General features: G+C 43.1%; 1 protein-coding gene across 3 annotated transcripts in view; it reads left to right on the top strand.

Annotated features, from left to right (window-relative positions):
- Positions 1–12,393, top strand: part of CLASP1 (cytoplasmic linker associated protein 1) — a 274,154-nt gene extending 261,761 nt beyond the window's left edge. For all 3 annotated transcript variants that reach the window (XM_052658970.1, XM_052658975.1, XM_052658963.1), the window contains one exon: positions 9,457–12,393. In XM_052658970.1, coding sequence (XP_052514930.1) covers positions 9,457–9,543 — 87 coding nt within the window. In that variant the 3' untranslated portion in view covers positions 9,544–12,393. The remainder of the gene's footprint in view (positions 1–9,456) is intronic.
- The last annotated feature ends 385 nt before the right edge of the window (positions 12,394–12,778 follow it).

Here is a 12,778-nt window from a genome sequence, read left to right as displayed (position 1 = left end):
CACAATACAGTGTTTTTACTATAGTCACCATACTGTATAGTACATGGAGTATCTATCTCTTTGTGTTTTAATTACTTTCAATAAAATTTGGTGGTTTTTATTGTACAGTTCTTTCACTTCCTTGTGTTAATTCCTAAGTGTTTTTGTCTTTTTGGTACTACTGTAAATGGAATTGTTTTTCTTAGCTTCATTTTTAGTGTACAGAAGTGCAGTTGATTTTTGCTCATTGATTTTGTAGTCTGCTAGTTTGCTGAATTTCTTCATTAGTCAACAATTTTTTGTGGAATCTTTGAGATTTTATACATATGAGATCACAGTCATCTCTTGGTATCCCACAGGGATGGGGTTCAGAACCTGTCACAGATAGCACACTCTGCACATGCTCCAGTCCTATACCTCTAGTTCCGCACCTGGGATTGTTCAGCTGACCCCAGATTGTGTCGTGCTGTGTGTATTGAAAAACATCCATGTACAAGTGCATCTTCATGGTTCAAACCTGTGCTGCTCAAGGGTCAACTGTATATCATCTTTGAACAAAGATAGTTTTGCTCCTTCCTTTCCAATGTGAATGCCTGTCTTTTCTTTTCCTGCCAGATTGTTCTGGCTGGAACTTACTATGTTAGTAGAAATGGTGAAAGCAAGCCTCCTCTGCCTTGTTCCTCGTCTTAAAGTTGTCAGTCTTTTACCGTCGAGCATAGTATTCACTGTGTGGGTCTCTCATATACAGCTTCTGATATATGGAGGTACAGGCATAGAGATGGTATGGATTTGGTTCCAGACAGTTGAAATAAAGCAAGTATTGCAATAAAGCAGATTTGCACAAATTTTTTGGTTTCCCGGGGTATATAAAAGTTACATGTGTACTGTACTGTAGTCTGTTAAGAGTTCAGTAGCATTGTGTCTAAAAATATCAATATCTTAACAGAAATGCTAGCCGCCATCTGAGCTTTCAGTGAGTCATAATTGTTTTGCTTGTGGAGGATCTGGCCTCTATGTGGATGGCTGCCGACTAATCAGGGTGGTGGTTGGCTGAAGGTTGTAGTGGCTGTGTCTTATTTTAAGACAACAATAAAGTTTGCCGAATCAATTAACTCTTCTTTCACAAATAGTTTCTCTGTAGCAGCAATACTGTTTGATAGCATTTTATACACAGTAGAAAAAACTGAAGTCAATCTTCTCAAACCTGCCTCTGTTTAATCAAGTAAGTTTATGTCATACTCTAAATCCTTTGTTGTCATTTCACCAGTCTTCACAGCATCTTCACCAAGAGTAGATTCCATCTCAAGAAACCACTTTGTTCATCCATAAGAAGCAGCTCCTTATCCATTAAAGTTGTACCATGAGGTTTCAGCAGTTCAGTCCCATCTTTACGCTCCACCTCTAATTCTGGTTCTCTTGCTATTTCCATCACATCTGCAGTTCCTTCCTTCACTGAGGTCTGCAACCCCTCAAAGTCATCCAAGAGGGATGGAATCAACTTCTTCCAAACTCCTGTTAACACTGATATTTTGACTTCTTTGTTCTTCATGGCATCTAGAATGTTGAATCCTTTCTAGAAGGTTTACAGGTGACTGCCCAGATCCCCCAGAGGAGTCACTACGGCAGCGATTGCCTTACAAAATGTTTTTCTTAAATAGTAAGACTTGAAAGTCAAAATTAGTCCTTGATCTTTGGGCTGCAGAAGGGGTGGTAAGTTACTCAGTTCAGTTCAGTCGCTCAGTCGTGTCCGACTCTTTGCGACCCAATGAATCGCAGTACGCCAGGCCTCCCTGTCCATTACCAACTCCCGGAGTCCACTCAGACTCACGTCCATCGAGTCAGTGATGCCATCCAGCCATCTCATCCTCGGTCGTCCCCTTTTCCTCCTGCCCCCAAATCCCTCCCAGCATCAGAGTCTTTTCCAATGAGTCAACTCTTCGCATGAAGTGGCCAAAGTACTGGAGCTTCAGCTTTAGCATCATTCCCTCCAAAGAAATCCCAGGGCTGATCTCCTTCAGATTGGACTGGTTGGATCTCCTTGCAGTCCAAGGGACTCTCAAGAGTCTTCTCCAGCACCACAGTTCAAAAGCATCAATTCTTCAGCACTCAGCCTTCTTCACAGTCGAAATCTCACATCCATACATGACCACAGGAAAAAATATAGCCTTAACTAGACGGACCTTAGTCAGCAAAATAATGTCTCTGCTTTTGAATATACTATCTAGTTCGGTCATAACTTTTCTTCCAAGGAGTAAGAGTCTTTTAATTTCATGGCTGCAGTCACCATCTGCAGTGATTTTGGAGGCCAAAAAAATAAAGTCTGACACTGTTTCCACTGTTTTCCCATCTATTTCCCATGAAGTGATGGGACCAGATGCCACGATCTTCGTTTTCTGAATGTTGAGCTTTAGGCCAACTTTCTCACTCTCCTCTTTCACTTTCATCAAGAGGCTTTTTAGTTCCTCTTCACTTTCTTCCATAATGGTGGTGTCATCTGCATATCTGAGGTTATTGATATTTCTCCCGGCAATCTTGATTCCAGCTTGTGTTTCTTCCAGTCCAGCGTTTCTCATGATGTACTCTCTATATAAATTAAAAAAGCAGGGTGACAATATACAGCCTTGACGTACTCCTTTTCCTATTTGGAACCAGTCTGTTGTTCCATGTGCAGTTCTAACTGTTGCTTCCTGACCTGCATACAGGTTTCTCAAGAGGCAGGTCAGGTGGTCTGGTATTCCCATCTCTTTCAGAATTTTCCACAGTTTATTGTGATCCACACAGTCATAGGCTTTGGCATAGTACATAAAGCAGAAATAGATGTTTTTATGGAACTCTCTTGCTTTTGCCATGATCTAGTGTATCTTGGCAATTTGGTCTCTGTTTCCTCTGCCTTTTCTAAAACCAGCTTGAACATCAGGAACTTCATGATTCACGTATTGCTGAAGCCTGGCTTGGAGAATTTTGAGCATTACTTTACTGGCGTGTGAGATGAGTGCAATTGTGCGATAGTTTGAGCATTCTTTGGCATTGCCTTTCTTTGGGATTGGAATGAAAACTGACTTTTTCCAGTCCTGTGGCCACTGCTGAGTTTTCCAAATTTGCTGGCATATTGAGTGCAACACTTTCACAGCATCATCTTTCAGGATTTGAAATAGCTCCACTGGAATTCCATCACCTCCACTAGCTTTGTTCGTAGTGATGCTTTCTAAGGCCCACTTGACTTCACATTCCAGGATGTCTGGCTCTAGGTGAGTGATCACACCATCATGATTATCTGGGTCATGAAGATCTTTTTTGTACAGTTCTTCTATGTATTCTTGCCACCTCTTCTTAATATCTTCTGCTTCTGTTAGGTCCATACCATTTCTGTCCTTTATCGCGGCCATCTTTGCATGAAATGTTCCCTTGGTATCTCTAGTTTTCTTGAAGAGATCTCTAGTCTTTCCCATTCTGTTGTTTTCCTCTATTTCTTTGCATTGATCGCTGAGGAAGGCTTTCTTATCTCTTCTTGCTATTCGTTGGAACTCTGCATTCAGATGCTTACACCTTTCCTTTTCTCCTTTGTTTTTCACCTCTCTTCTTTCCACAGCTATTTGTAAGGCCTCCCCAGACAGCCATTTTGCTTTTTTGCATTTCTTTTCCTTGGGGATGGTCTTGATGCCTGTCTCCTGTACAGTGTCACGAACCTCATTCCATAGCTCATCAGGCACCCTATCCATCAGATCCAGGCCCTTGAATCTATTTCTCACTTCCACTGTATAGTCATAATGGATTTGATTTTGGTCATACCTGAATGGTCTAGCAGTTTTTCCTACTTTCTTCAATTTAAGTCTGAATTTGGCAATAAGGAGTTCATGAGCTGAGCCACAGTCAGCTCCTGGTCTTGTTTTTGTTGACTGTATAGAGCTTCTCCATCTTCGGCTGCAAAGAATAGAATCAATATGATTTTGGTGTTGACCATCTGATGATGTCCATGTGTAGAGTCTTCTCTTGTGTTGTTGGAAGAGGGTGTTTGCTATGACCAGTGCATTTTCTTGGCAAAACTCTATTAGTCTTTGCCCTGCTTCATTCTGCATTCCAAGGCCAAATTTGCCTGTTACTCCAGGTGTTTCTTGACTTCCTACTTTTGCATTCCAGTCCCCTATAATGAAAAGGACATCTTTTTCGGGTGTTAGTTCTAAAAGGTCTTGTAGGTCGTCATAGAACCGTTCAACTTCAGCTTTTTCAACGTTATTGGTTATTAGCAGGCGTGAAATCAACCTTAATTTTGCACATCCTCATCAGAGCTCTTGGGTGACCAGGTACACTGTCAGTGAACAGTAATATTTTGAAAGGAATCGTTTTTTCTGAGCTGTAGGTCTCAACATTGGGCTTAAAATATTCAGTCAGTCCTTGTTGTGAACAGATGCACTGTCATCCAGGCTTTGTCGTTCCATTTATAGAGCACAGGTGGAGTAGACTGAGCATAATTCCTAAGAGCCCTGGGATTTTCGGAACGGTAAGTGAGCACTGGCTTTATTTTAAAGTCACCAGCTGCATTAGCACCTAATAAGAGTCAGCCTCTGAAGTTTTGAAGCCAGGCATTGATTTCTCCTCTCTGGCTGTCAAAGTACTACATGGCATCTTCTTCCAATATAAGACTCTTTGCCTGTGTTGAAAATCTGTTGTTTCATGTAGCCACCTTCATGGATTATCTTAGCTAAATCCTCTGGATAACTTGCTGCAGCTTCTGCATCAGCAGTTGCTGCTTCACCTCACACTTTAATGTCAGGGAAACAGCATCTTTCTTTAAACCTCTTGAACCAACTTCTGCCAAGTTCAGACTTTTTTCCAGCAACTCGTTCATCTCTCTCAGCCTTCCTAGAATGGAAGGAGAGGGTCTCGATCTGTATTAGGTTTTGGCTTAAGGGAATGTTGTGACTGTTTGATCTTCCATCCAGACCACTTTCTCCATATCAGCAGGAAGGCTGTTTTGCTTTTGCTTTCTTATCATTCATGTGTTCACTGGGAAGCACTTTCAGTTTCTTTCGAGAACTTTCCCTTTGCATTCACAACTTGGCTAACTGTTTGATGCAAGAGGCCTAGCTTTTGGCCTGTCTCAACTTTCAATGTGCATTTCTTACTAAGCTTAATCATTTCCAGCGAGAGAAGTGCACCTCTTTCACTTAAACCCTTAAGGCGTGGTAGGGTTTTTAATTGGCCTAATTTCAATGCTATTGTGTCTCGGGGAATATAGGAAGGCTCATGTACAGGGAGAGAGACGGGGAGATGGTGCAGCAGTCAGAGCATACACATCTATGGATGAAGTTTGCTGTCTTCATATGAACATGGTTCATGGCACCCCAAACAACTGCAGTCGTAATATCAAAGAACACTGATTATAGATCACCATAAAGAGAATAATAATGATGAAAAAGCCTGAAATAGTTGTAGGAATTACCAAAATGGAACAGTGACATGTAGGCAGCCAATGCTGTTGGAAAGTGGCAGTCATGAACTTGCGTGATGCAGTGTTCACAGACCTTCAATTTGGGGGGTGGGGGGAGGACTGTCTTCAAAGTACAATAAAGTGAAGCACAGCAAAACAAAATGCGCCTGTACTTTCCTTCTATTCCTAGTTTGTGTGGTATTTTGTGTGGAATTTTGCCAAATACTTTTTCTGTGTCAATGGAAATGATCCTTTGATTTTTTTTTCCCCTTTCATTCTGTTAATGTGGTATATTATATTTATTAATTTTTGTATATTGGGTCACTGTTGGAATATTGATCTGTAATTTTCTTATCTTTATCTGACTTTGCTCTCAGGACAGTGCTGACTTCATAGCATGAATTCAGAAGTGTTTTTTCCTCTAAATTTTCTAGAAAAAATTGAGGATTGTGTTAGTTCTTTAAACATTGGTAGAATTCACCAGTGAAGCCATCTGGTCTGGGCCTTTTCTTTCTCAGATTTTCAATTACTGATTCAGTCTCTACTAGTTGCAGGTCTATTCATCCTTTCTCTTTCTTCATGATTCAGCCTTGTTAGGTGTTGTGTTTCTAGGAATTTGTCCATTTCATCTTGATTATCTACTTTGTTCTTGTACAGTTACTCATAGCATTTTTATCATATCTTTGATTTATGTAGAATCAGTCAGAATGTCCCCACATTTGTTTCTGACCAATAATTTGAGTCTTCTCTCTCTTTTCATTAGTTAAAGGTTTGTCAATTTTGTTGACTTTTTTTTCAAAGAACCAGTTTTTGGTTTTGTTATCTCTATTTTTTGTTTCATTTATCTAATCTTTATTACTGTTCTCCCTTCTGCAAGCTTGAAGTTCAATTTATTCTTTTTCTAGCCCCTTAAGATATGTTGTTAGGTTGTGGATGCGTATCTTTCTTCCTTTTTTAAATATAAGCCATATAGCTCATACAGCTGTGAGTTTCCCTCACTGCACTGCTTTTGCTGCCTCCCATGTGTTTGTATTTTCATCCCTTTTGTGTTTTCATTTTCATCTGTCTCAAGATATTTTCTAATTTCCTTTGTGATTTATCCTTTAACCCATTGGTTGTTGGAATAACACGTGTTGTTCAGTTTCCACAAACTTGTGGATTTTTCAGTTTTCTTTCTGCTACTAATCTAACTTCATCTATTATGGTCAGAAAAGGTTCTTTGTGACATCTCTTTTTTAATTTATTGAGATTCAATTTGTGGCCTAACATACAGTCTATCTTGGGAAGGTCTCATCTTAGGCTTAGTGTTTTGCATATTTCTTTTATATTTAGTTGATTTATTGTGTTGTGCAAACCCTCTATAGTGGAATATTAAAGCCTCCCAACTATTATTATAAAACTGTTTCTCCCTTCAGTGCTGTCAGTTTTTGCTTCTCTGTTTTGATGGCATATTCTTAGATGTATAGTTATAAATATTGTAATTTCCTGCTTTGTGGATCTTTTATTAGTCCTTCTGTTTCTTATAACCTTTTTTGATTTAAGCTGTATTTTGCCTAATATTAGTATAGCTACCTGTTCTCTTGGTTACTGTTTGCATGGAATATCCTTTTCTGTTCTTCAGTTTGAACTATTTGTGTCTTTGGATCTAAAGTGAGTCTCTAATAGACAAAATATAGTTGAATCATGCTTTTTTTAAAAAACCCATGTTGCTGATCTCTGTCTTTTGATTGGAAAATTTAACTCATTCACATTTAAAGTATTTACTGATAAGGAAGAGATTTCTGTCATTTTGGTATTTGTTTTCTGTATGCATAATAGCTTTTTTGCCCCTCATTTTCTGTATTACCGTTTTTTTTTTTGTGTTCGTTTGCTTTTTATACTGAAATGTTTTAATTCTTTTCTCATTTCCCTTTGTATATATTCTATACCTGTTTTCTTTGTGGGTTACATTTGACATCCTAAAGTTATAATCCTATAATTTGAATTTATACCAACTCATTGGGCAAGCTTTCTGAATCCCAGCCATTTCATTTGTAAAATAGGAGAACCTGTTCTGCCTACCTCAGAGGATTGGTTTGAGGTTCAAATATGATTAAAGCTTGTAAACTCAGGGCTTACAAGGGGTTCTGAGTTGCAAATAACTATTAACAATGTTTAGAAGTTCATTTTAACCTGTCTTTCATAGGAATATAACTATCCTGTTTTCTAGATCACTTTTTTCTTCTTTAAAAAATATTTGAATCAGTAAGTATGTATTAGGAACCTGCTGCCTTCAGCATATGGGAAACACCAAACCTTGTTCTCCCCTGAAGTAGCATCAAATAGAGCTGAGGATCAGGACTGGCACTGGGGAGACTTTACAGAGGTCCAGGAGTGGACACCATGAGACAGGTTCTGGTTGCTGGGTCGAGGCTCAGGAAATGTTTACCTGAGGTCACAGAACTAGTGTTGGAGTTGGTTCTAGAACTCTGCTGGATCTGCTGAGCCTCGGGCCAGTATTTTGTTGAATATACCAGGGTTTCTCTTGAAGCTGGCTGGCCCTGGTCATATCCTCCTGAGCCTTAGAGCATTAAGAACCTGTGTAAAGTGAAAGCATCTTGATCAGCACACTGACTATTATGTTAAAAGGTCTAAGATTTTGAAAGGTGTGGAGTGAAAGACAAGCTGGGATATGTCGTGTGAATTCATGGCACGCTCCCTGCAGATGAAAAGAGCTAAGTCCTGACGTGGAGAGACCCAAGATGGGCTGTTGCATGAAGCCAGAGAACTCCAGGACGCTCAGGGCAGAGCTCTCAGAGCAGCTGTGCATTCCGGGCTCCATGTCTGTCTGACCATGTGCCTTGCTGGGGCTCAGGGATACTGTGCCTTGTGAGGAGCACTGCTGGTTGCTGGCATTCTTAATACGGTCAGGCACACTACAGACATCAGGTTATTGGCATTCAACAAACATTCTAAGACCTTTCCCTGATAGCTCAGTTGGTAAAGAATCCGCCTACAATGCAGGAGATCCTGGTTCGATTCCTGGGTCGGGAAGATCTGCTGGAGAAGAGATAGGCTGCCCACTCCAGTATTCTTGGGCTTCCCTTGTGGCTCAGCTGCTAAAGAATCTGCCTGCAATGCAAGAGACCTGGGTTGGGAAGATCCCCTGGAGAAGGGAAAGGCTTTCCACTCCAGTATTCTGACCTGGAGAATTCCATGGACTAACAGTCCATGGAGTCACAAAGAGTCAGACATGACTGAGTGAGTTTCACTTTACTATGTACGTTACATGCTGCTTTAGGTGTTTTGAGGGTCCAGGGGGCTTAAGTTAGAACCAAATGAGATATGAGATGTGAAAGGCCTGTTGTGGGGAAGCACTGTGCCCAACAAAGGTATATTGTATAGTGACACAGCATCTGACCTCTGGGAGACTGAGTCTTGTTGGAAAGATGCAGCCCACTGCTGCCCCCAGCACAAGGCGGCATGTGCTGAGCCACAGTGGGCACAGTGGGGTCCCAGGAGCAGGAGGACCAAGGATGCAGATGGGGGCAGCCTGAAGGTGGGCCTCAGATGCTGTATAAATCAGCAGGTGTTGTGCCCATGGACAGAAATGGGTGCAGATGAGGTGTGTGATGGGGAAGGAGCAACTTCTACAAAGGTGTGAGGATAGAAAACCTGACCTCTGGCCTTGGCTTAGTTTCTTTATCCCAATAGAGTAGGCATTGCACCCTCTCCTCCTGCTGGCTTGGGTGGAGCTGCACCGGCTGCCGTGCCCCCGAGTGTGTGGGTCTGCCTCTGGAGAGCCTTTTTGCAGGCAGCCCTGAGGCCCACCTCGTGGTAGCAGGTGGCCCTCTTTTCCTGATAACCTCTCATGCCCCCTCCTCTAATCTGACCTCCCGATCGCCCACTGGCCCCAGGCAGGTGGTTTGGGCGAGTGGTAGGCACTTAGGGAATGTCTGTGCAGTGACTTTCTCCACTAAGGGACGTGCTGTTTTCTTACGGTCACCTGGGCTTTCCTGCTTACTTTCTGATTTTCTTCCTTCTCATCCATTTGTATTTTTTCTTTGCAGATGAAGCTGCTCAACTTATACATAAAGAGGGCGCAGACCACGAACAGCAACAGCAGCTCCTCCTCTGATGTCTCCACCCACAGCTAATGCAACGCCAGAATCTCTGTGTAGCCCTGGAAGCAATCGGTGGTGCCTCAGAGACCTCCCCTCCACCCCCCATCGGCTGCCCAGTCAGGACCAGAGGCCTGCAAATATTTATTACAATCAGTATTTTGATCCCTTCCAGCTTTTGTGTAGAATCATACTGGTATTGAATGTAAGGGAAGCAAGGCCTGTATTTCATCTTCCTGCAGAACAGAAGGAATAAGAAAAGAGCCATACTCAAACCGTCTCGTCCAGCCTGCTGAGGTTGTAAAACCGTGTGTGTGGGGTGCAGTTCTTAAAAGTCAGAGCTCTCTAGCTGATACATGGTAGAAAGTAGCGTGTTCTCTTCAGTTAATAACCAGGAGGTTTGAGGAGGCTGTATTGAGTTGTGTTTCTCTTTCATTCTGGCTCCCTTGCCTCTGGATCTGGCCTGTGTGGGGGCCGAGCCCACGCCCTTCACAACTGACAGCACAAAAGGGTTTTATATGTTTTAGGTTGCATTTTGAGACAGCAGCAGCAGCAAGAATATGAGTCAAGTCTTGGCAAGAAATGCGAAAAAAGCCCAAAGATGGCCTTTTAACGAACATGTTATATTTTGCTTACACTCTGCAGCCTGGGGGCTGGCACCCTTCACTGCTTCCTTCCAGGATGGGCTCCCGGCTCCTCCAAACAGCCCCACTGAGGCCACCCCTTCCCCAGAGCTGCCGGGGCAGAGATCTGTGACAGTTGAGATCCAAACACAGAAATCAAGGTAAACAATAGCCTCAGTTAGTGTGTGCTTGAAGTGGGACTTCACACAGCATTGAAAACCCAAGAGGGGCTGCTGGGTTTACTGCGGAGATCCTGGGAAGCACTACGGAAGAGCACTGCCCCTGGAGGCTCGGGTCTAGTGTCTCTTTTCCCCAAGCTGCACGATTCCACAGTGTTCTTTCAGTCAGATACTTGGCAACTCTGCCATCTCAGTTTTGATTTCTTTGTTTAATTTGGGATTGAGATCAAAGAAAAATCTAAAGAAACCAGGTTATCAGGGTCATTTTTTAAATTTTGTGAACTGAAGTACTTCCTCGATCATCTGTTGAAATAATCACAGTTTAAGGAAAAAGTAATTATGATGTGCAGCGAATTGCAGAAAAACAGGATTTGAACCAGTTTAGAGTCTGTTTTTCCTTCAGTGAGAAACTTACCCTTTAAAATGTTTTCTTGAGGGTTACATTGCTTCAGTAAAGGTAACTACAGATCTCAAGTCTGTGTAACTTAAGTTTCAAGTAAAATTCTTCAAACCAAATGGAAATTCTTTTTGCAATCATGGAAACATTTTAGACTCTCTAAACTAAACTGGTTTTTCCATATTTCCTTATGGAAATTCGTTCAGTTCTTTTTCCCATGCCTGTTCTGATGTTAATTTTTAATGAGGTGTTTGCTGCTCAGGTGCAGAATCTTGGCAACTGCCAGGTTGTATGGTTCCCACCTCTGAGCTCTAGCTTGACGTTGGAAGTCGTGAAAGACACTGTAACAGAACATAACTTGTTTTCATTCAGGATTTATTTTAGATACTTTATTTGGAAATAGGCACCGAAAATGGAGGTCCAGGAGCAGTGAGGCTGGGGTGCCTTCACTGCGTGTGTGTGTGTGTGTGGGTGTATGGGTGTGTGTGGGTGTGTGTAGGGGGTATCCTGCACGTGTAGGAGGTGCCCTGCTGCTGCTGTTGAGAGAACTTCAGGGGTGTGTTTTAAGTGATCAAACATCGTTGACTCTTGGCTCAAAACAGCGGGACCAGGCCTTACTTCCATTGATAAATACCGTTTGTTCATATGTCGCTTTTGGGGTTTTTTTTCTTACCCCCTACAAACAAGTCCAAGTGTCTGATGACTTCTGGGGCAGAAACTGTGTTTTTTCCTGCCTAGTGTGTGTAGAAAGGCCTTTCTCCTTCAGCTCGTGGACACCCAGGTTGCTGCGGCCCCCTACCCTGAAGTCAGGAAGGACCTTGAGCATGGCCGCGTGTCCTCCTGGCACTCACAAAGGGCTCGCCTTGAATGTCACTTGCCCAACCTTGGTCTCCCAACGCAGAGGGAGCCGCCACCCCCAGGTCTCTGGGCCTCCTGGGAGGAGACTCGCATGCAGCCACAACCTCAGGGGGCCACCCCCTCCAACCGACAGCTGCAACTGCCCTGCCTGGCCGCCGCCTCCCTGCAGGCCTCCTGTCTGGATGAAACAACAGAACACAAGCGAGCAAAGCACCCAAAACTCGTGTCTGCCTCCCCGTTCGCCTGACTGTCCAGGGCTACGAGAAGCCCACTGGGGCCAGGTCGCCTGGCTCCTGCTTCCCCTCCCACTGTGGCCCACGGGAGGCACACGGCCTTCCTGGGGCACTGTAGCCACAGGCGCCTGCCACAGCCCCACTAGCTTCTCAGTCATGCAGGCAATGCAGCTGCGCCTGATTTGTCTCCTAAATCTTTTTCTTTCCCTGCCGCCCTTTATTTATCAAGCATAATATTACACATTAAAGAAGAGCAAATAAGAACTTTGTAGAACCTCACCAGGACTTCGCTAATGATGATAATTTGAAAATGAGAACAACGCTCTGAAAAATATCCACCACCAAAATAGTTTTGTTGGCACTGTTCGCACGCATGGTCCCCCACATCCCCAGGTTGGGTTTTTGTTTTTTGGTTTTGGTTTTTTGGGGGGCTTTTTCATGTTACATCCATATCTGTATTTATATCTTATTTGTTTCACTTTCAAGTGTATCATGGCAAATGTACAGATTTCTTTTTTTTGTTAATAATGTGCTAGGATTTGCTAAAAAAGGAAACACAAAAACCCTTTTGAGTTTGCCCTAGAATAAATGAGACCTAATTCAGTTTCTGACGTCCAAGTGGTCTTTTTTGTTGCCATGCCCTGTAGGTAGCATATCCCATCTCTGGGACATCAGAACAAGGCCACATTTCTGAAGGATTGAGGGGCTATGTTGGGGATCTCATGAGGTCAATAGATGGGAATGCAGGGGGACACCCGTGCCCTAGGGGCCAGGGGCCGAGAACAGGCCGGAGGTAGGATAGAACTCGCGGGAAAGGGTTTGGGGGAGCCCTGTCAGCTGCAGGCCTGCGGAGGAACAGGTGCACGACCAAAGGGTGCTGGCCCCACCTCTTTGGCATCTCACTTTGATTTAAGAACGATTTTGAGTCTTCAGTTCTGTGATGCATCTCAGTTTCCCTGCCTGGTGACTGTGAGCCCCTTC

Source organism: Budorcas taxicolor, chromosome 2 (assembly GCF_023091745.1).
Source record: "Budorcas taxicolor isolate Tak-1 chromosome 2, Takin1.1, whole genome shotgun sequence".
Classification (NCBI taxonomy): domain Eukaryota; kingdom Metazoa; phylum Chordata; class Mammalia; order Artiodactyla; family Bovidae; genus Budorcas; species Budorcas taxicolor.
The sequence above is the reverse complement of the archived record's forward strand: the minus strand, read 5'-3'. Positions and strand labels throughout refer to the sequence as shown.